This window comes from Annulohypoxylon truncatum (genome assembly GCF_022578515.1).
Source record: "Annulohypoxylon truncatum strain CBS 140777 unplaced genomic scaffold F4807scaffold_40, whole genome shotgun sequence".
NCBI classification, from domain to species: Eukaryota; Fungi; Ascomycota; class Sordariomycetes; order Xylariales; family Hypoxylaceae; genus Annulohypoxylon; species Annulohypoxylon truncatum.
The window spans coordinates 216,227-234,709 of NW_025953826.1; the positions used below are offsets into that span (position 1 = coordinate 216,227).

General features: G+C 50.8%; 4 protein-coding genes across 4 annotated transcripts; 2 read left to right on the top strand and 2 right to left on the bottom strand.

Moving 5' to 3' along the window:
- Window positions 1-163: 163 nt before the first annotated feature.
- On the top strand, window positions 164-8,290 carry F4807DRAFT_464417 (reducing type I polyketide synthase; the record flags this gene model as incomplete). The annotated part of the gene is made up of 7 exons (XM_048002120.1): window positions 164-418; window positions 472-616; window positions 683-1,016; window positions 1,107-1,632; window positions 1,695-2,256; window positions 2,334-7,051; window positions 7,109-8,290. 7 exons carry the CDS (start codon window positions 164-166, stop codon window positions 8,288-8,290), a joined length of 7,722 nt encoding a protein of 2,573 aa, XP_047850256.1.
- Window positions 8,291-9,132: 842 nt separating this feature from the next.
- F4807DRAFT_442103 (uncharacterized protein) lies at window positions 9,133-10,318 on the bottom strand. Its single transcript, XM_047999443.1, has one exon. It carries the CDS (start codon window positions 10,117-10,119, stop codon window positions 9,427-9,429), a length of 693 nt encoding a protein of 230 aa, XP_047850257.1. The 5' UTR covers window positions 10,120-10,318; the 3' UTR covers window positions 9,133-9,426.
- Window positions 10,319-10,616: 298 nt separating this feature from the next.
- Window positions 10,617-14,429, bottom strand: F4807DRAFT_442105 (DUF663-domain-containing protein). The gene is made up of 3 exons (XM_047999444.1): window positions 14,310-14,429; window positions 14,185-14,255; window positions 10,617-14,126 (listed from the first exon to the last, which is right to left on the bottom strand). Exons 1-3 carry the CDS (start codon window positions 14,368-14,370, stop codon window positions 10,809-10,811), a joined length of 3,450 nt encoding a protein of 1,149 aa, XP_047850258.1. The 5' UTR covers window positions 14,371-14,429; the 3' UTR covers window positions 10,617-10,808.
- Window positions 14,430-15,404: 975 nt separating this feature from the next.
- Window positions 15,405-17,818, top strand: F4807DRAFT_453847 (alpha-ketoacid dehydrogenase kinase; the record flags this gene model as incomplete). Its single annotated transcript, XM_048000510.1, has 5 exons — window positions 15,405-15,419; window positions 15,495-15,604; window positions 15,671-15,746; window positions 16,440-16,540; window positions 16,660-17,818. The coding sequence occupies 5 exons, from the start codon at window positions 15,405-15,407 to the stop codon at window positions 17,816-17,818; spliced, it is 1,461 nt and encodes a 486-aa protein (XP_047850259.1).
- Window positions 17,819-18,483: the final 665 nt, after the last annotated feature.

An 18,483-nucleotide genomic window follows, 5' to 3' on the forward strand; every position in this document is an offset into this window, starting at 1 on the left:
GCTTTAGAGAATTTGCCGCGGGTACCATACATGATTTAGTACAAAGGATAGGATAATGTCTCGGAATTTAGTACTTTCCTGCTCTTATCCCGTAGGCCACAGGTTGCATTTTCACCCTGTACCTTGTCCTGCTCCTAAGATATAATAGGTATTAGCTCGCAAGATGGTGGGTGATAGCCATAGCTCCGTCAACGGCGTGAATGGGACGCATCATGACGGTAGCAATGGCACGACGACAGAGCCTAAGACAATGCCGCTGGCTATTGTCGGCATGGCCTGTCGTTTTGCTGGTAGTGCCACGAGCCCTGAAAAGCTCTGGGAGCTAGTCTCACATGGCCGGGACGCATGGTCTGAAATCCCGACCAGTCGGTTTAATCAGAAGGCCTTCTATCATCCTGATTCTAACAGGCTTTCCACAGTGAGTTAATTTCATGCCATCTCATACGTCCCTCACTGACAGTCTGCCTGTAGATGCATGTGAAAGGCGGCTATTTCTTGGAGGAAGATGTTGCCGCTTTCGATCTCTCCTTTTTTAACATGACTGCCGAAGCAGCTGCAGCAATGGATCCCCAGCTTCGAATGCAGCTAGAAATCGCATTCGAAGCCTTTGAGAGCGGTTTGTGACTCAATTCAACCGATCCTGCGTATAGCGCTGTGACGAAGAGAAACTGACGTCTTGCAGCTGGTATACCCCTGAGCAAGGTTATGGGCTCCAGGACATGTGTATTTACCGGGGCTTTTACCAGAGACTACGACGACGTGGCAAGTCGTGACCCCTTACACACGCCACGGTCCTTTGTCACGGGAAACTATGGCACGATGTTGGCCAACCGCGTTTCACACTTTTTCGACCTTAAGGGGCACAGCACATCCATCGATACAGCATGCTCGACATCGCTAATGGGGCTCCATCTCGCCTGCCAGAGCCTGCGTTCGGGAGACACAGATGCTGCCGTGGTCGGCGGCACGAGCCTCCATTTGAGCCCTGAGCCGTTTTCAGAATTATCTACAGTCGGGTAAGAAGCATTTCAAGAATTCCGGAGGCAGTAAATTTCAACTGGGGGGGGAAGGAACCTTGCTAATTAGTCCGGGTGCGGCGATTGCAGATTGTGTGGCCCAGACGGTAAGTGTTATGCCTTTGACCATCGGGCCCAGGGCTACGGCCGCGGCGAGGGTGTGGCGGCGCTAGTAGTAAAACGGCTTTCGGATGCCGTCCGGGACGGAGACCCGATCCGGGCCGTGATCCGCGAAACGAGAGCCAACCAAGACGGTAAAACGGCAACTATCACATCACCCGACGCCGAGGCCCAGCGGCGCCTCATAGAAGAGTGCTACGCCGCTGCTGGCTTAGATCCGCTCAACACGGATCTAGTGGAAGCGCACGGAACGGGCACCACGGTTGGTGACCCGCTCGAAGCCAAAGCTATCAGCCAGACACTCGGCCGTCATAGACCCCCCGGGAGGCGGCTACAAATAGCCTCGGTGAAGACAAATTTGGGCCATACAGAGGCCGCGTCAGGCCTAGCATCGGTAATCAAGATGGTCATGTCTTTCGAGCACAAGGCGATAGCTCCAAGCATAAACTTCGAAAAACCAAACCCCGATATTGACTTAGAAGGTCTGGGGCTTCAGGTATGATAACGCATTTAGTCCGGAGCAAGATCCGCTTGGTACTATATGCTAAGACCGCGCAGGTACCCACAAGTCTACAAGCCTGGTCATCTTCAGGTATCCGACGTGCCTCAGTAAATAACTTTGGCTTTGGCGGAACAAATACACATGTCATCTTAGAAGAGGCCGACGGGCTTCTCCACAAGCCGGCCACAAATGGCTTCGCTGTTCAACCCAAACGTCCCCGCAACCAACTGTTCGTGCTCAGCGCTCACCAGAAGGCGACTGCAAGCAGGATGGCCGCCGAACTACAGGAGTACCTCGAACAGCGACGTGACGTCTACGCTGACGATGCTTCGTTTGCAGATCTAGCATACACGCTCTGTGAGCGGCGGAGCCGCTTCTCATGGACCGTGACAGCCACTGCCAGCAGTCCAATAGACTTAATCACGGCTCTAGAGGCTCCGCCAATTCAAAATACGAGCATAGGTAAAAAGCCCCGGCTGGGGTTCGTTTTTAACGGTCAAGGAGCGCAGTGGTTCGGTATGGGTCGAGAGCTAGCCAGCGCGTATCCGGTGTATGCTCGAACGCTGAAAGAATGCGACGTCGTTCTACGTTCATTTGGTGCAAAGTGGTCTCTTCTTGGTGTGTTTTTTCCCTCCCTTTCTCCATTCCCGATGGTAGACACCTCTTTCTATGTAGCTTTGGCTCATTCAAAACAGAAGAACTTAGTCGCAGCGACACGACAACACGCGTTAACGATGTTGAATTCAGCATGCCCCTATCATGTGCCGTTCAATTGGCACTAGTGCGGCTCCTGATTGACTTTGGCTTCGAACCAACTGCTGTGACCGGCCATTCAAGTGGTGAGGTGGCTGCTGCCTTTGCCGCTGGCGCGTTGAGTCTTCGGGAGGCAATGGCATGCACTTATTTCCGTGGTCTTATCAATTCCGAGCACCTTGCCGAGGCCGACGATATCAGTGGTGGCATGATGGCCGTGGGTCTAGGCCCCCATGAGGTAAAGCCGTACCTCGACGGTGTTCAATCTGGCAAAGTCGTAGTGGCCTGTGTGAACAGCCAGTCCAGCGTGACCCTATCGGGTGACATAGCGGCGATTAAAGAACTTGAAGCACTGTTCAAGAAAGAGGGCACGTTCGCCCGAGCACTTCGAGTACAGGCTGCCTTCCATTCTCACCACATGTTACCTCTCGAGGAAGAATATCTCGCAGCCTTGAAGCAGCACATGAATATAAACCCGGACAAGAAGAGAGCTTTCGATGACGGTGTCTCCTTCGTGTCCCCTGTAACAGGAAAGCGGATCTACGACGCCGAAAGGCTCGGTCCGCAGCATTGGGTTCAAAACATGACGCAGCCTGTGCTATTTGCGAGCTCGTTTCACAATATGATTTCCGACGAGATAGAGGGACAGCAGCAGGTCGATATCGTCATTGAAGTCGGCCCGCATAGCGCCTTGGCTGGTCCAATCCGCCAGATCCTGAAGGGATCCCCATCTCTCAAAAGTCTGGCTGTGCCGTACGCATCTTGCCTTGAAAGAGGAAAAGACGCCGTACGTACAATACAAACTCTCGCAGGTTTTCTTGTCGAGAGAGGATATTCTGTAAGCACGGCACAAGTCAACTCACCGAACGGAGAGGGCGCATCTCACGTTGTTACCGGTCTTCCATCATATCCCTGGAATCATACGCAGAGATTCTGGTCCGAGTCGCGTATGTGCGTCGAGCACAGAGAACGTGAACATCCTCCACACGAATTGCTGGGTACACGATTACCAGGTACTAGCAACAAGTCTCCCATCTGGCGGCACGTCATCCGAGCCGAGGAAATGCCCTGGCTGAGAGAACACGTGGTACAGAACACCATGGTATATCCAGCTGCAGGTTATATCGCCATGGCCGTCGAGGCAATGCGCCAAGTACATGCATCAGAGCAGACCACTATCGCAGGGTACCAACTAAGCGAGGTAGAAATCGTTAAAGCGGTGGTTATTCCAGAGAGCTCAGAAGGAGTCGAGATACAGCTGTTTCTCGAGCCGACCAGCGAGAAGTCCTTGGACCAAGGTAAACGCCAATTCCGCATATACAGTGCTGGTGGAGAAGGCAGTTGGGACGAGATATCTAGAGGATTCATTTCCATTGAAACGAGCGAGTCAACTCAAAGCTCTCCTTTACTACCATCGACGGGCGATATAGACTTCCACGACGACTTGCCCCGCGAAATTAAGCCCGCGGAACTATACTCGACGCTTCATAAGGTCGGTATCGCACACGGACCGATCTTCCAGAATTTGCTCCATATTCGGGGAGGCAGCGACTGTTCTGCAGCCGAGTTCCAGGTGCTAGACACAGCAACCTTGATGCCGTATAGCTTCCAACCACCCCATGTAATCCATCCCGTCACTCTTGATCAAGTCTTCCAGGCCGCCTACACCACTCTTTCTCCCGAGGCCGGGGAGACGGTAGGCACAGCTGTGCCTCGCTCTATCAAGTCCTTGTACATCTCCGCGCAAACCAGCTCAGAGCCAGGAGATCATCTGAAGGCTTTCTCCCAGCTGAAACACCATAACCATCAGGGGTTTGAAGTGATATCGGCTGTCCTTCCCGCAGGCAAAAAAGGTGACATCTCACACGCACCGGTGATCGAATTGGACAGAATGCGGTTCCAGTCGGTGGGATACGGGGCTGAGAGCAAAAAGAGTACAAGACAGGTGCTCGCCGACGTTTGTGCCTTCATCGACTACGAACCTAGCTTTTCTCTCAACGACCCGGCCACCATGGTTGAGCGGCTACGGCTCCCAGTTAACGCGGAAGAAAAAGCCATCGGCAAAGATTTAGTACGCGCGACTTATTACCTTATATCTGACGCGGTCGCCCAGTTAACAGAAAACGACATACAAACCCTCGAGCCACACCATAAGAAGCTGTATGGCTGGATGCAGCAGCAGCTTGAAAAGGCCGCGTCCGACGAGCTAGCTCCAAAGAGCTCGAGGTGGGCCAAAGCCTCGGCCGGTGCCAAGGCGATGTTACTGGACCGAGTAGCTAAGACCGGACCGACCGGGGAGCTCACGGTTCGTGTAGGGCGCCATCTGGTCCAGATATTGCGGCGTGAAATCGCTCCGCTTGAGACGATGCTCGAGGGTGGATTGCTCTACAATTTCTACAAGGAGATGTTGCATTTTACTGCATCAACGTCTCAGCTAGCCGAGGTCGCAGCCATGTACGCCCGGGAGAACCCTAACGCTCGCATGCTCGAGATTGGTGCCGGCACCGGCGGTTGTACAGAACCCGTCCTACGCGCGCTAGGTGGCGACGGCAATGGACCGGCTCGGTTCGAACACTACGACTATACCGACATCTCGTCCGGTTTCTTCCAGGCGGCTCGCGAGCGCTTTGCCCTCTGGGGGCAGAGGATTAGCTATGCGCCGTTGAATGTCGAAGCAGATCCCATACCACAAGGGTTTGGCCAGAATAGCTACGACCTCATTATCGCAGCCCAAGTGTTGCACGCGACAAAAGACATACATGCAACAATGCGCAACGTACGGAAGCTATTGAAGGACGGCGGTCGGCTGCTGATGGTCGAGACTACTAAGGACTGGCCCGCTCAGCATCTCATATTCGGCACACTTCCCGGCTGGTGGTTGAGCAAGGAACCCGAACGAGCCATGAGCCCAAACATGTCCCTTGACATGTGGCAAGGTGTTCTGAAGAATACAGGCTTCAGCGGCCTAGACGCTGACGTGTGGGACTGCGAGGATGAGGAACACCAAGCGTCCAGCGTACTCCTCACTACGGCTGCGCGGCAGCAAGACCTTCCCGTTGTCAGCAATCATGACGTAGTCCTAGTTTATGATGCTGCTTCATGCACGGCTTCTCCCCCAGAGACATGGATTCGTGGTCTCGTGACAGATATTTCCAGTCTGACAGGGGAAACGATAACTCCAGTTATCGCGAAGATGGGAGAGGCCGACGTAACAAATAAGGTGTGCTTATTCGTGTCTGGACTCCAAGGTGCACCGTATACGATAGACGCGTCAAATTTTGATGCCATCAAATCTCTTATGACCTCCTCTAGGGGCATGCTGTGGGTTACGTATGGATCCACGATCGACTGTCTGGTGCCCGAAAATGCACTACCAGTAGGCCTCCTTCGTACCTTCAGGACCGAAGATGCTAGTCGCCGCCTCGTTTCCCTCGACCTAGATCCAGCCCGTGCGGCATGGGATACAGTATCGCACAACATCTTGGCTCGGGTATTTGCTGCTACTTTTGCATCCTCTAGTGACCCTCTTGATGTTGAGTTTTCCGAACGGGGTGGCGTAATTTTGGTACCGCGGATTGGACGCGATGGAAACGAGAGTTCGTCTTTTGCCGGCACGACGGGCAATCCCGAGATGCAACCATTCATGCAGCCCGAAGCCCGGCAGCTGAAGATGGAGGTCACTATTCCGGGTCAGCTAGATACTATGATATTTCGAGATGACGAGGAGGCTGGAATGTCGCTACCTGGCGACTGGTTAGAGATACAGCCATGTGCCTACGGACTCAACTTCCACGACATCATGACCGCCATGGGCCAGTTGGACGAAGCGCAGGAGCTAGGCCTCGAATGCGCCGGCGTTGTCACCCGCGCAGGATCTAGCGTGACCGATCTCAGCGCGGGCGACCGAGTCATGGCACTGACCCTGCATGGTCATTTTGCTTCTCGCGTACGAGTGCCCCGGACTAACGTCGTTCCCATACCTGACGACATGCCATTTCCGGAAGCAGCTGGCTTTGGCCTGGTGTTTGCAACGGCCTATTATGCCATGTTTGAAGCCGCAGGGCTAGAACCCGGCGAAACGGTGCTGGTCCACGCCGCAGCAGGAGGCGTCGGGCAGGCTTGCATTATGTTGGCACAGTGGAAAGGGGTCAACGTGTTAGCCACGGTAGGCACTCCCGAGAAAAGGGCTTTTCTCAAGGACACATACGGTATTTCTGATACCGATATCTTCTCTAGCCGGGACTCTTCCTTTGGCCCTGCGGTACTCGCAAGTACAGGTCGACGAGGAGTCGATGCTGTTATCAACTCGCTCGCCGGGCCACTACTACGAGTGAGCTGGGACATCTTAGCTTCCCACGGGCGCTTTGTCGAAATTGGTAAACGCGACATCCATCAAAACATGGCACTAGAGATGGGCATCTTCAAAAAGGCTGTCAGCTTTACCGCAGTTGATTTAGTACAACTCAGTGACCAACGCGGTCGCGTGGTCCAGCGGGTATTGACCGAAGTAATAGATTTGCTCAAGGCGAAAAAGGTTCGGAATATATCACCAATAACCACTTACCCTATGTCCAAGCTTGAGCAAGCGTTTCGAACGATGCAGGCTGGGAAACACATTGGGAAGCTGGTTGTGGTACCCGAGGCTAGGGATATGGTGAAGGTAAGTTCTATAATTTAAGGCTTCGTGTGTATGGCTTGCTAAACTCCTCTTTTACAGACTTTGCCAGTCCGTAACACAGCCAGGCTCAATCCGGATGCCACGTACATCGTTATCGGAGGGTTAGGCGGCCTAGGACGGTCTATTGCGCGATGGTTAGTCAACGTTGATGCGAAGAATATTCTTCTTCTCTCTCGTCACGCCAGTTCAAGCCCTCATGCGCAAGCGTTGCAAGCGGAACTAGCCCCTTTGGGAGCCATAGTAAGAACACGCGATTGCGATGTGAGCGACTTAGCCAATCTTCAAGATGTGCTGGCTGAGTGTGGGAAGACAATGCCTCCCGTGCGTGGTGTTGTGCATGGTGGTATGGTGCTCGACGATTCCATCTTGGAGCGAATGACAGCAGCCCAGTGGCAGGTGGCCCTGGGCCCGAAGGTGACGGGAACGCGAAATATCGATACACTATTCTCGAACCCGACATCTCTAGACTTCTTCATCAATCTCTCTTCATTCGTGGGCGTTACCGGCAATCCGAGTCAAGGTAACTACGGAGCTGGTGGTGCTTTTCAAGACGCCATCGCCCGAAGGAGGGCAGCTCGCGGCCTCCCGTGTGTGACGATTGACCTAGGGCCTGTCAAGAGTGTAGGTTTCGTGGCCGAAGATAAATCGGTTGCCGATAGGCTTCTTGGTTCTGGTCATTTCCGGCCGCTGGAGGAGACTGATCTCTGGCAGTTGATGGACTACGCTGTGCGCGTGCCTGTACGTTCAGTCCGCACAGCTCAGGTCATTGCAGGAATTGCTGGTAGCGCCGTTAGGAATCAAAACACAACTGCTCCCTGGACACGAGAGTTGCGATTCGCCAAACTAGCCAGTGATGACGAGGAGCTCAATGGTAGTAGTCTTGCGGAAACCTCTGATCCAACGAAGGCCCGGGGTTCGGCAGCGGCCAATCTAAAGCAGCGCCTCGCAGGCACCCAGAGCACCGAAGAGGTGGCAGAGCTCATCGAGCAGGCCGTAATAAACAAGGTAGCTGACATGTTTGTGGTGCCCGAGGAAGACATTGAAGCGACTCAACCGTTATCCAAGTACGGCGTTGACTCGCTGGTCGCCGTTGAGCTCCGGAACTGGCTGGTCCCTGCCACGCAGTGTGAGATATCCATCTTTGATCTGTTAGGTGCCAAGTCCCTGCGAGACCTAGCGCAGAACATCGCTAGAATAAGTCAAGCAGCTCCTGTATCGTAGATTTTCATAGAAGAGAGATCCTGAATTATATGTATTGAATAATGCCATTCTTATATCTTTAAATCTTTAATCTCAAGGAATTGATGTCTCATAAGCATTATTTATATGTAATAGGTGAATATCACAACTTCGAAGGAACACTTGTGATTGCATTCCAGTTGTATTGACATGCGCTTGCCAAGCGCAAAACTACAGCACAAGAATGTGCTAGAGCTCGATGCCATCGTAGTATCCTTTGAGAGAAACTGCTGCGTCCTCTGTCGTGCTGCGTCCAGAGGTATTTGCAACAAGGAATAGGTATGCATATAGTTGAGGAGGATGAAGAAGTATATTATACGAGGAGCGGGGCTGGTCAACTTTGATATACGGAGAATAGTATCACCGATGTATCTTTCGGCCGTAGTAGAATGAATCCGAATGATGCAACAAACGAAGAGACTATGAAGTCATAAAATTAGCACAATACATGCCAGGTAGGTATAGGAAGAAATTGGAATCCAATACAAGCTTAGAAACCTTGAAACTCTCGAATGAATAGGTAAGCGGAATATGAAGATGTCATGACAACAACAAGAAACAAGTGGACCCCTACCTAACCAGACCCCTGTATGAAGTGTATAAACTCATCAGCCAATGAGAAGTCCATAAGGCGCAAACGATTTCCACAATAGGAAATCAATGAACAACTAACGAAAAGGAGGAATCCTCAATCTTTGAGCTTATAAGGGTGACATGTTAACACCAAGAAAGCATTAGTATTGTGCCAGAATAGCTTTTGAATTGACGGCGAATTCAAATCTCCCACCTCTGGGAAAGACTAGGTACATTTGTCTAATCGAATCGAATCTTATAAATCCATCAGTAGCTCCTCTATTAAAAAAAATTGAGCATTTCAGGGTTAAAATAATTGAAAATGACTATCAGCAGTACATAAGCGAATGAATGTCTATACACCTATACCATTTGTCTGTTCATGCCAAACCGCTAAGACATTTTCCAACATTCCATCCCAACGATCAATCATAAGCGGCATAAATATGTTGTGGGGCTACTTGACCTGGTGTAACAATATCCGATCTACTCCGCCACCACCATCTACTTATTCCGGCTAGACCTTTTCCTTCTATATAACTTAGCTAAGCTTGTCGCTGGCCCAACTCGATGTCCTCGCTTTCGCTTGTTTCTTTCCAGCATTTCTCGAGAAACTGCCAACCTCCCAGGACGGCGAACATCAGGCTAGCCATAATGGCCAAATTGGTGATCCGGTACCCCGACGGCCACAATGAATAGAGCAAGAGGGAGACAAGAGACATGAGGACCCCCATCGAAAGGAGAAGGTAGTAGAAGGAGGCTATCTTCTGTCGAAGAGGAGTCGATCTATCTTTAGTCGACACAATGCTAAATAGTAGAGGCGATAGCATCGATGCTACAACCTGAGCTACCATGATTGGGTAGCCGTCATCACCAAATGATGAAAGAGCGTCTCTTGAGCGATTAGGCGTTAAGTTGACCGAGAACGTAGTAGCAATGCCCATAAGATGACTGAAGATGACGACAACAAAACGGACTGCTGCCCTCGTGTCTGATACCGAGCGTAGGCGCACCAAGCAAACTACAGCTGTTTTGCGGAGATATGTCGTAAGGACTAAATTAGAACTCCATCCCCAAATCGAAGTAGCTGATTCATCGGTGAAATCTGGTGAATAAAGGGCCTGGTCCACGACTATCTCATTGGAATTCTCAACAACTCCAGCACCTACGTGTGTCCCTGGAGACTCACAAAGGCATGCAGCCCCATTTCCGTCAGGGTGGATAAGAAAGTGAGTCATTAAAACCCTTTGACTTGGTACGAATGGGTTATGGAATCACGTGTTTGGCGAATAATGTAGACTGGTCGTTTATGTATAACGTAGAATGTGAATAGTTCAATATCAGGTAGATATTGAAAAAGATGTTTGTTTTGTCTGTAATGGATGTGGATATGACTAGTAGTGTTAGACGAGGATTTGGTACAAGGTGGAGTTTCCAGGAAGTTTTATATACACCCAGTCGGCTTGACCTGACGACCGCCTGACCGAGCCAAAATCGAATTTCTGCCCCTTGGTCTGCGTCTCACTGTGGTTGAAACTATCCCCTATTCGGCGGTGACAGGTAGGCTCCGCATTGTAACTATAATATATATGTAGAGAAGGCATGGCTTGGCGATGACGGAACGCTTGGCTAGACGATGATTGGGTGATAAAGTGAAAGCTCATTGGGCGATACTTGGATGATCTGGATGATGAAGAGCAAGTGAATCACAGACCAATCAGCGTTGAAAGCATCTCTGCATGTTGATGAAATCGCAGTGAGGCGAAGTATTCACGGGAAATGTATCTTAACCTAGTATGCAGCCCCAGCTCATCGACTACGAACCCTTACTGCCCGAAAATACGCATGCTTATCCAGGCTGCTAGGTAAAATAGGTCCATAGACCCAGCCTATCGACTTAGAAGCTAGCTAGGCGTTCTGCTCTCCATCACCTCCGTCTCTTCCCCCCTCCCCCAGCGTCATCTACGCCACCCTTCCTCTTCCGCCCCTCTTTCCGCCAGAATTCCTGTTTCTCCCTCCTCTCCCTAGCCTCCTTCTTCTCGCCCATCTCCTCCATCTTCTTCTTGAACTCGGCGCGCTTCTCGTCCTTCTTGGCCTTGCGGCGCGCCTCCGCGTCCTTCCGGATCGTCGTTAGCTTCTGGAGCAGGTCGCGGGCCTTCTTCTCCTCGCCGCCGAGCACCACGGCCCGCTTCTGCATGTACGTCTTCTTCTTCTGCGGCTTCGTCTGCACGATCTGCGACTTGAAGGGTAGTTCCGCCGCTAGTGCGCGGGGCACCTTCAGCGGGTTGAAGTGCCGTGTCGCCCGCTCGATTTGTCGGTACTTGCTGTTGCGGTCCTGCGGCGTCGGGATTCCCTGGTCACGTCGGACTTCGCCCGTCAGTCGCATCGGCTGCCAGTCTCCCAGGAGGTTGGTCACCGGGTTATAGAAGCGGTGCGGCTTAATGGGGTACCACGCGCGGAGGAACACCAGATCGCTAATCAGGATCTTGTCTTCGAAGGTAGCTCGGAAGTGACCGTCGGGTTTAGATAGAGCACGTTTGATTTGACCACGGATGCCGGAAACGGTCTTGATTGCTGCGCCTTCAAATTTGGCGATCTCGAGCGAACTATTAAACATGTCCTTAATGAAAGCCGTGTTCTTAAAGATTTTATATGGCGCTCCGGTAAGTTTGAGTTTCTTGACAATCTCGGTCGACTCGTCGACAGCTAAAACGGTTCCCGTTGCGGCGATCCGGAAGCCCGGGTTGGCGGATGAAAAGGATTGGAAACAGACGAAACCAGTATTCGGCGCGATGAGAGGACCATGGAACGTACCAAAGCAGTGCATATGCTCCGGTGTATACTTTAACATACGATTTCTCGTACGCGAATCCGAAATGCTGTAAATCGGGAGCGCCTGAAATCTCCTCCACCCAAGAGAAAATATAAGAGGGTCGTTTGTTTTGAGGATCTTCTTGTGCCAACGATGCCTCTTGATACGGACTTGGACAAATCCAAATCTATCCTCCGTTGCAAGAACGCCTCCTACGATGAGGGGCATCCGTGCATCGAAGTTTGTGACGAATTCGGCAGGAACCTTTTCGACCACAATTTTTGCGTATTTTCCAGCTTTGAAGCCTTCGACTGCGGCTCTTTGCCGTTCGTCCAAAGCTTCAAATTCAGCATTGTTGATATCAAGTTGTTTTTGAATGAGTGCCTTTTGTGCATCGTACCATTCATCCTCGCCGAACTCCTCGTCTTCACCACCTTCGCGTCTAGCATTAGCTTTATCATTCTTAAAGCCCTCGCGATCTTCCTCTTCAAATCGGAGCTTCAACTCCTCTTTTCTTCGAGCGTTCTTCTCACGCTCCGCTTCTAGGCTTTCTGCTGGCTCGGGTTCAGCCTTATGCTGTTCCCCTGTTTCAAGGTCTTCAAATTCGCCGTCTCCCTCATCGTCTTCATCCTCATCCTCATCCTCATCCTCATCAAATCCGTCAAACCCGTCTTCATCGTCGCCTCCGCCCAAAGTAGCCGTCGTAAAGCGCTGGCGAAGTTGTTCAATGTTGTCGTCCAACGACCATTTTGTTGCTAGGTCCTCATAATCGTATACGGGTATAGCGCGGTCTTCCGATGCTGCATCCTCATCGTTTTTCGCCTTCCTGAAGAAATCTTCATCTTCAGAATCTTCAATATTTTCTTCCGAGTCATCCGCTTCGACCTCTCCTTTCCATCTCCGTAAAACTTCGTCCGCTGTTAAGGCTTCATCATACATGAGCCGCGCAAGATCTGCTGTCCTGTAAGATGGCCGGCCACCGTGAAGCATCTGTGCCTTTCCAGCTAGGTCATCTTTCCATCGGAGGGCAGACGCCTCTTCGTCATCGTAGTCATCTTCATCCCCATCATCTTCATCATCGTCGTCATCGTCGTCGTCTATCTCATCACCTGATATAGAGCCTAAGTCCGAGTCGCTGTCGGCAAATGCGATATCTTCTTCTCCGCCATCCTCGTTTGATTCCTTAAACACCTTTCCCAGTTTTTTCTCACTAAACTCGGCTTCCTCGTCGGAGTTAAATTCCTCTTCTGCGCTCACAAAGCCTTCGTCTTCAGGGACCTCATTTTCGTTTTCATCCTCGTCCCTTTCGGCGAATCTCACGGTACGTTGATTTTTCCTTCCGGTATCCTCTTCCTCGGGAATACTCGTTATCTTCTCACCGCCACGGAAGAGCTGTAGGCCATCCTCTGTTTGACCTAGTAGCCGTCGTTCTCCTTGAAGCCCGATGATAAGCTCCTCACCTTCTCCACGCTCAACATATTCGGCATCCTTGTCGAAGTTAAAACCCTTCTCCCTGGTAATCCAGATGGCGTCACCATCAATTTTTAGACCGCTCCGGTCTGACATAGGAGCATGGACTTTCTTTTCCTTTTCATCTAATCTCCTTCTGCCCGTTTTACCAGTTGCTTTCGCAAGAGCCTGTTCCATAGCGGGCGTCGGGCATGGATCAGGAAGAGCCTCTATGCCTGATACAGCGAAGTCGCCAAGACCAGGAATATGGATACGCTGGTTATGGCCTGAGAAATTTGTTCCTCGAAGATAACCTGAGAGTGCGATTGTCCGATCGCATTTCTCATCCTCCTCTATCTGGGTTGGATGCGTAATATCTCGGAAACTGTCGATAATCGTGTAAGGATGCGAATTCCTCCAGATTAATGGCCGAGGATTTTTCATGACTGAAAGGAAACGAGACAAATTATGAACTTCGCGGTCCGGATACCTCCCATTGATAACTCCAGAGAGGAAAAATAGATGTGCGCCTTGGTACAACTCGCTCCATAACCTATGTTTCAATCTCTTTTTGGCATCCTTGAGAGCTTGTGGTTTTTTGAAGAGATCCAGATGTGACAAGATGCCAAAGACATTTCCAGGCATACCCGTAGCAGCTAGAATATTTAAGAACTCCATAGTCTCCATCTCAAAGCCGTAGTTTCCATCAATCATCAGTAAAACAATATCAGCAACCTTCGCCAAATCAACCATCGCTTCCAGTTTATTCGGGCATTCGACGAAGGTTAGCCGTTGCTTTTTTGACGTGACTATTGTTATCGGTCCTTGGGGGTCCGTAATTGTCTCCTTTGTGTATCTGCGAATGAGCGACTTTAGCAATGTAGTCTTCCCAACGCCGGGCGGTCCGACGATGGTCACGAGTCTAGGTGGAGGTTCATCAGGCAGTCTGTCGACGAGAGGGACGTGTAGCCGCTTTTCTTTGACCTGAAATGATAACATTAGCATACCCCAGGATTTGAATATGCATCCGGATTGAACATACATCGTGCGACCTAGCGGCAGTGCGTTGAAGCTTGCCGGGCCTCGAGAAAGCGAAGGCTTTAGGATTGCGATCTGAAGTCGTCAGTAACGTTATCATATATAATAAGATAAAAAGACTCTACCGACCGCCATTATGCTGCTTCTTCTCTTTTGATTTACGGTGAGGCTTATGCGTCTGTTGCTCCATGATTGCGATTTTGCAATGGAGAATGCGACAGTCAATTTATCGAAGCTGTTGCGATAACTTTATGTTCTTACTTCAATGGAAGGCGGAAAAAATGCTTTGGTTTCTTTGAATAAATCTTTATCGATAAGGATGCGATAAGATAAGCTAGCGCACACTACTTCGTGCACCGTGAACCTTCCTAAGTGGGTAGTATATGTGGGTTCTAACCTTAGTCCGACGCCGAGATCAAGTGGGGCAGGCAGATTCCACCGTTCGGTCCCTGAGATCGTCTGCCGGCAGGTTATCGGCGGCTTTAAATGGTTTAATGTTCCAAGCAGTTTCGGCATAATTTAATATCTTGGGCATCGAAGGAATGAGGTACAGCTCGGTCTATTGACTATAATGCATCCATACCAACTATCGATGAAAGAGACACCAATCTTGCTTGCCTCATAGGTCTAATATCTCCTCATGTTGGACAGCTTCAGGGTCATAAGAGCACCTCTTAACATCCATATGCCCAGTCGATCAATGACACTTGAAAGTGGTGACGAATAGATTCAGCTGTCGTTTTGCATGCATGAACTATCGTGTGAGTTAAACCCAGTTCGGAGTTCTGCTGAAATGGGAAACCTGTCAGACGTGTACTTGATCTTTAAATGCTTCCCCAAGGCGCTAAGTAAGTACATAGTGAATACCTGATACATGTAATCGACCTGATAACCGGACGGGAAGTTTGTGTTTAAAGTCAGGCCGTGATGACGTATTCGCTCTTCCACCAGTCCGGCTGTGCTATCCCACTTTCCTTACTCTTATTGATGTTAGAACGCCTTGTGATACGCAGTTCAGGCACTACCACTTTGTACTTTTAACTAGACCAATCTTATTAAACTGGCATGCGCTCTCCTCCAGCTATTTCTACCATCCATCAAACCCAACGTTTAATCTCTCAACATCACAAACTCCCATTCTCTTCTTCGTTGTATTGCCTCGCAAGCAGAGACTCTACTAGACTATCAACTAAACGTCTATTCCACACAACCGCCTCTTTCAAGATGCCTACCTACATTGTAATCCTACCTCTACTTCCCCTATATCATCATAGATGACGAGTCGTATGAATAATGTTGCTCATTGCCTAATAGGTTACCTGCAAGTCAGATGCCAGCCCCGAGCAGGTTGCTGCAGCGAAGAAGCACGCTCAGGATCAAGGCGGCAAGATTGGTCACGAATATAATCTTATCAAGGGCTTCTCGTATGTAATCCCCCACGATCGTATCCGTCTTAAATGCATATTGACTTACCTTTTCCTTTTACCTAGCGTTACATTCCCTAACGATGCTGTCACTACGTTGGAGTCCCACGAGCATGTCCAGGGCGTCGAGCTCGACCAAGAAGTGAAAACTCAATGATGGGTAACACAATAAGGACTCAGGGATGAGGGGCAATTGGGCAACAGAACATGGTACGAGCAAGCGCGTATTCGATGCGGGGTCCTTGGAGCAGTCCAAGGTCAAGAGAGCTTGACCTGACTTTGCTTATGCAACAATAGAGAATAATAGATGCCCAATCTAATTAGATTTCGTAACAATTATTTCTAATATGTATGCAATGCAATAATTGAAGTGTATAGTAAAGATCAGTCATTGGAAAGAGCTCTCTAAATACATAGTAAAGGGGGGAATATACTTAAGCATTTACTCCCTAGACTCCCTGGCTCCTCGCTAGACGACAAAGGTAAGATCGGCAGCCACACTAAGATAACTGACCCTTATCAATTCAATTTTCAGCACTGACGTCGATGTTTCCGGGGTTTGGCTCGTGACTCCAACACATCCAAAATCATCAATTTTCTCTTTCTCAATTCCACCCTCGCTTATGACTCTAACTGCTCCAACATCTCCAACATACGACCGTCCCCCTTTACCATTTACCTCTTTACACCACACGATGCCGCCATGAGGAATATACTCGGGCGGCTACGGTGTTTACACACACCCAATGCCTCGATTATAAGACGCAATGTTCTAAGACCGTGTTACTACTCATCACATGCCACCACCAACTCCTCGTCTTCATCGTCCCACCAGAAATGGTCCCACCCGCCGAGCACCGCGACGGTGGCTGATGACGAGATATCCGAGCTTACCAACAAGCATCAACATCCTTTGAGCCTCGCTGATCTGGTTAAGTAGGTCACTTCTATTCACCGCTACTAGCTGTAGCACTGCGAGAGGGACTACACATGTAACCATTGGAAGCGTCGATTCTTAAGCTCGATTATATATTAACAAACCCTCAATTTACCAGACATGGCCGTCCCCCAATCTCCGAAGAAGCCCTCTTCTCCTCGGCCAACTTCACCCTCTCGCTCCTCCCCATCCGACTCGCCCACCGGATCCAGGCGCTGCGCAACCTTCCCTTCATCGTAGTGTCGAACCCGAACATCAGCAAGATCTACCACAACTACCTGCATTCTCTCTCGACCCTCCTCCCCTGGAAGCACCGCACCATCGCCAACCTCGACGCCGAGATCCGCTTCACCCAGATCCTCGCCGATCTCGTGCACACGCACCAGGACACCATCCCAATTCTCGCCAAGGGCTTCCTCGAGTGCCGCCGTTACATCTCTCCCGCCGAGGTGACTCACTTCCTCGACACACACCTGCGCACTCGCATCGGCACGCGTCTGATCGCCGAGCAGCACATCGCCCTGCACTACAGCTCTCTCCCGCACTTCGATCCGGGCGCCTCTCCGACACCTTGTCCCGAACACCCGTCCTACATCGGAGTAATCGACACCGCGCTCTCTCCCTCCGAAGTAGTAGACTCGTGCGCGGGCTTCGTAGCCGACATCTGCGAGCTGAAGTACGGGGTACGCCCGCACTGGGTCATCGACGGCGAGCCCGAAACGACATTCGCCTTCGTGCCCATGCACCTGGAGTACATCGTGACCGAGCTCCTAAAAAACGCGTTCCGCGCCACCGTCGAGAACGGGCGCAACCGGGAACCCGTCGTGATAACCATCGCGCCGGAGCCGCCGGACGCGGGCCCGCCGCGCGTGACCCTCGACCCGCCGGCCGGCGACAAGGGCGCCTTCAGGGGCGACGCCATCAAGCCGCTCGACGACAACGCGCCGGGCGTCACGATCCGCATCCGCGACCGCGGCGGCGGCATCGCGCCCGAGGTCCTGCCCAACATCTGGAGCTACAGCTTCACCACCTTCAGCGAGGAGGACGAGGTGCCCTCCGGTGGCGGCAGCAGCAACAAGGACGCGCTCAGCGTCATATCGGCGGCCGGTGGAGGCGGCAGCTCCATCGCCGGTTTGGGTTACGGGCTGCCGCTTAGCCGCGCCTACGCCGAGTACTTCGGCGGCGGCATCGCCGTGCAGAGCTTGTATGGTTGGGGCACCGATGTGTATCTTCGGCTCAAGGGCGTGGGGAAGATCGACGATACGATTAGCGTGTAGGCGTTTAGGTACCTAGTTTATGCCGGAATATGGATAAGTTTCCCGGGTGCTAAAGGGTTTGAGAGAGAGAGAGAGAGAGAGAGAGAGAGAGAGAGAGAGAGAGAGAGAGAGAGATTCGGGCTTCGTGATTTGCAAAGTCTTTAAGTACCTTGGCGGAGAGTTGGGCGTATTTGTAGAGTACCTACGATTAGGTAGGTATGCAGACTATTCGGGTTGTATATAGAATACAGGTTAAAGTTATCATTGATTGCTACGTATTTGACGGACCTGAAATGAATCTATTTTTAACTTGGACAATGAGTGGGTGTCCGTATTAAGAAGTTATCGACCTCGGTGGATAGGTTGGTAGATATATGAGTATATATAGGTGAGTGTAGGTAGGCGCCTATCCGGACTTCCGGTGGCAGAAGCCGCATTTCATCTCCTGTGTTACGAGAAAAAAACAGTAATCAGTATTTTTTGATCGGGGAAACAACCTCGATTCTTAATTGGCCGTCACTCCTTCCTATAATGGTATCATGCAAAAAACTAATAACAGCAGACAGAAGTCACGGGCTTGTGGACTCGAGAGCCGCAAGAAACGAGTTACCTACCATTTACTGCCTCATCGATCAATACATACACGACAAGCCAAATACGCACATTTCGCCATAAGGAATATCACA

What these genes read in the sequence shown, in the direction of transcription:
- F4807DRAFT_442105 (XM_047999444.1), bottom strand. Translation starts at nt 14,370, where the DNA reads ATGGAGCAACAGACGCATAAGCCTCACCGTAAATCAAAAGAGAAGAAG. An exon ending in GAAGAAGCAGCATAATGGCG is followed by an intron (nt 14,256 to 14,309) that starts GTCGGTAGAGTC and finishes TGACGACTTCAG; the next exon opens with ATCGCAATCCTAAAGCCTTC. An exon ending in CTGCCGCTAGGTCGCACGAT is followed by an intron (nt 14,127 to 14,184) that starts GTATGTTCAATC and finishes TTATCATTTCAG; the next exon opens with GTCAAAGAAAAGCGGCTACA.
- F4807DRAFT_442103 (XM_047999443.1), bottom strand. Translation starts at nt 10,119, where the DNA reads ATGACTCACTTTCTTATCCACCCTGACGGAAATGGGGCTGCATGCCTT.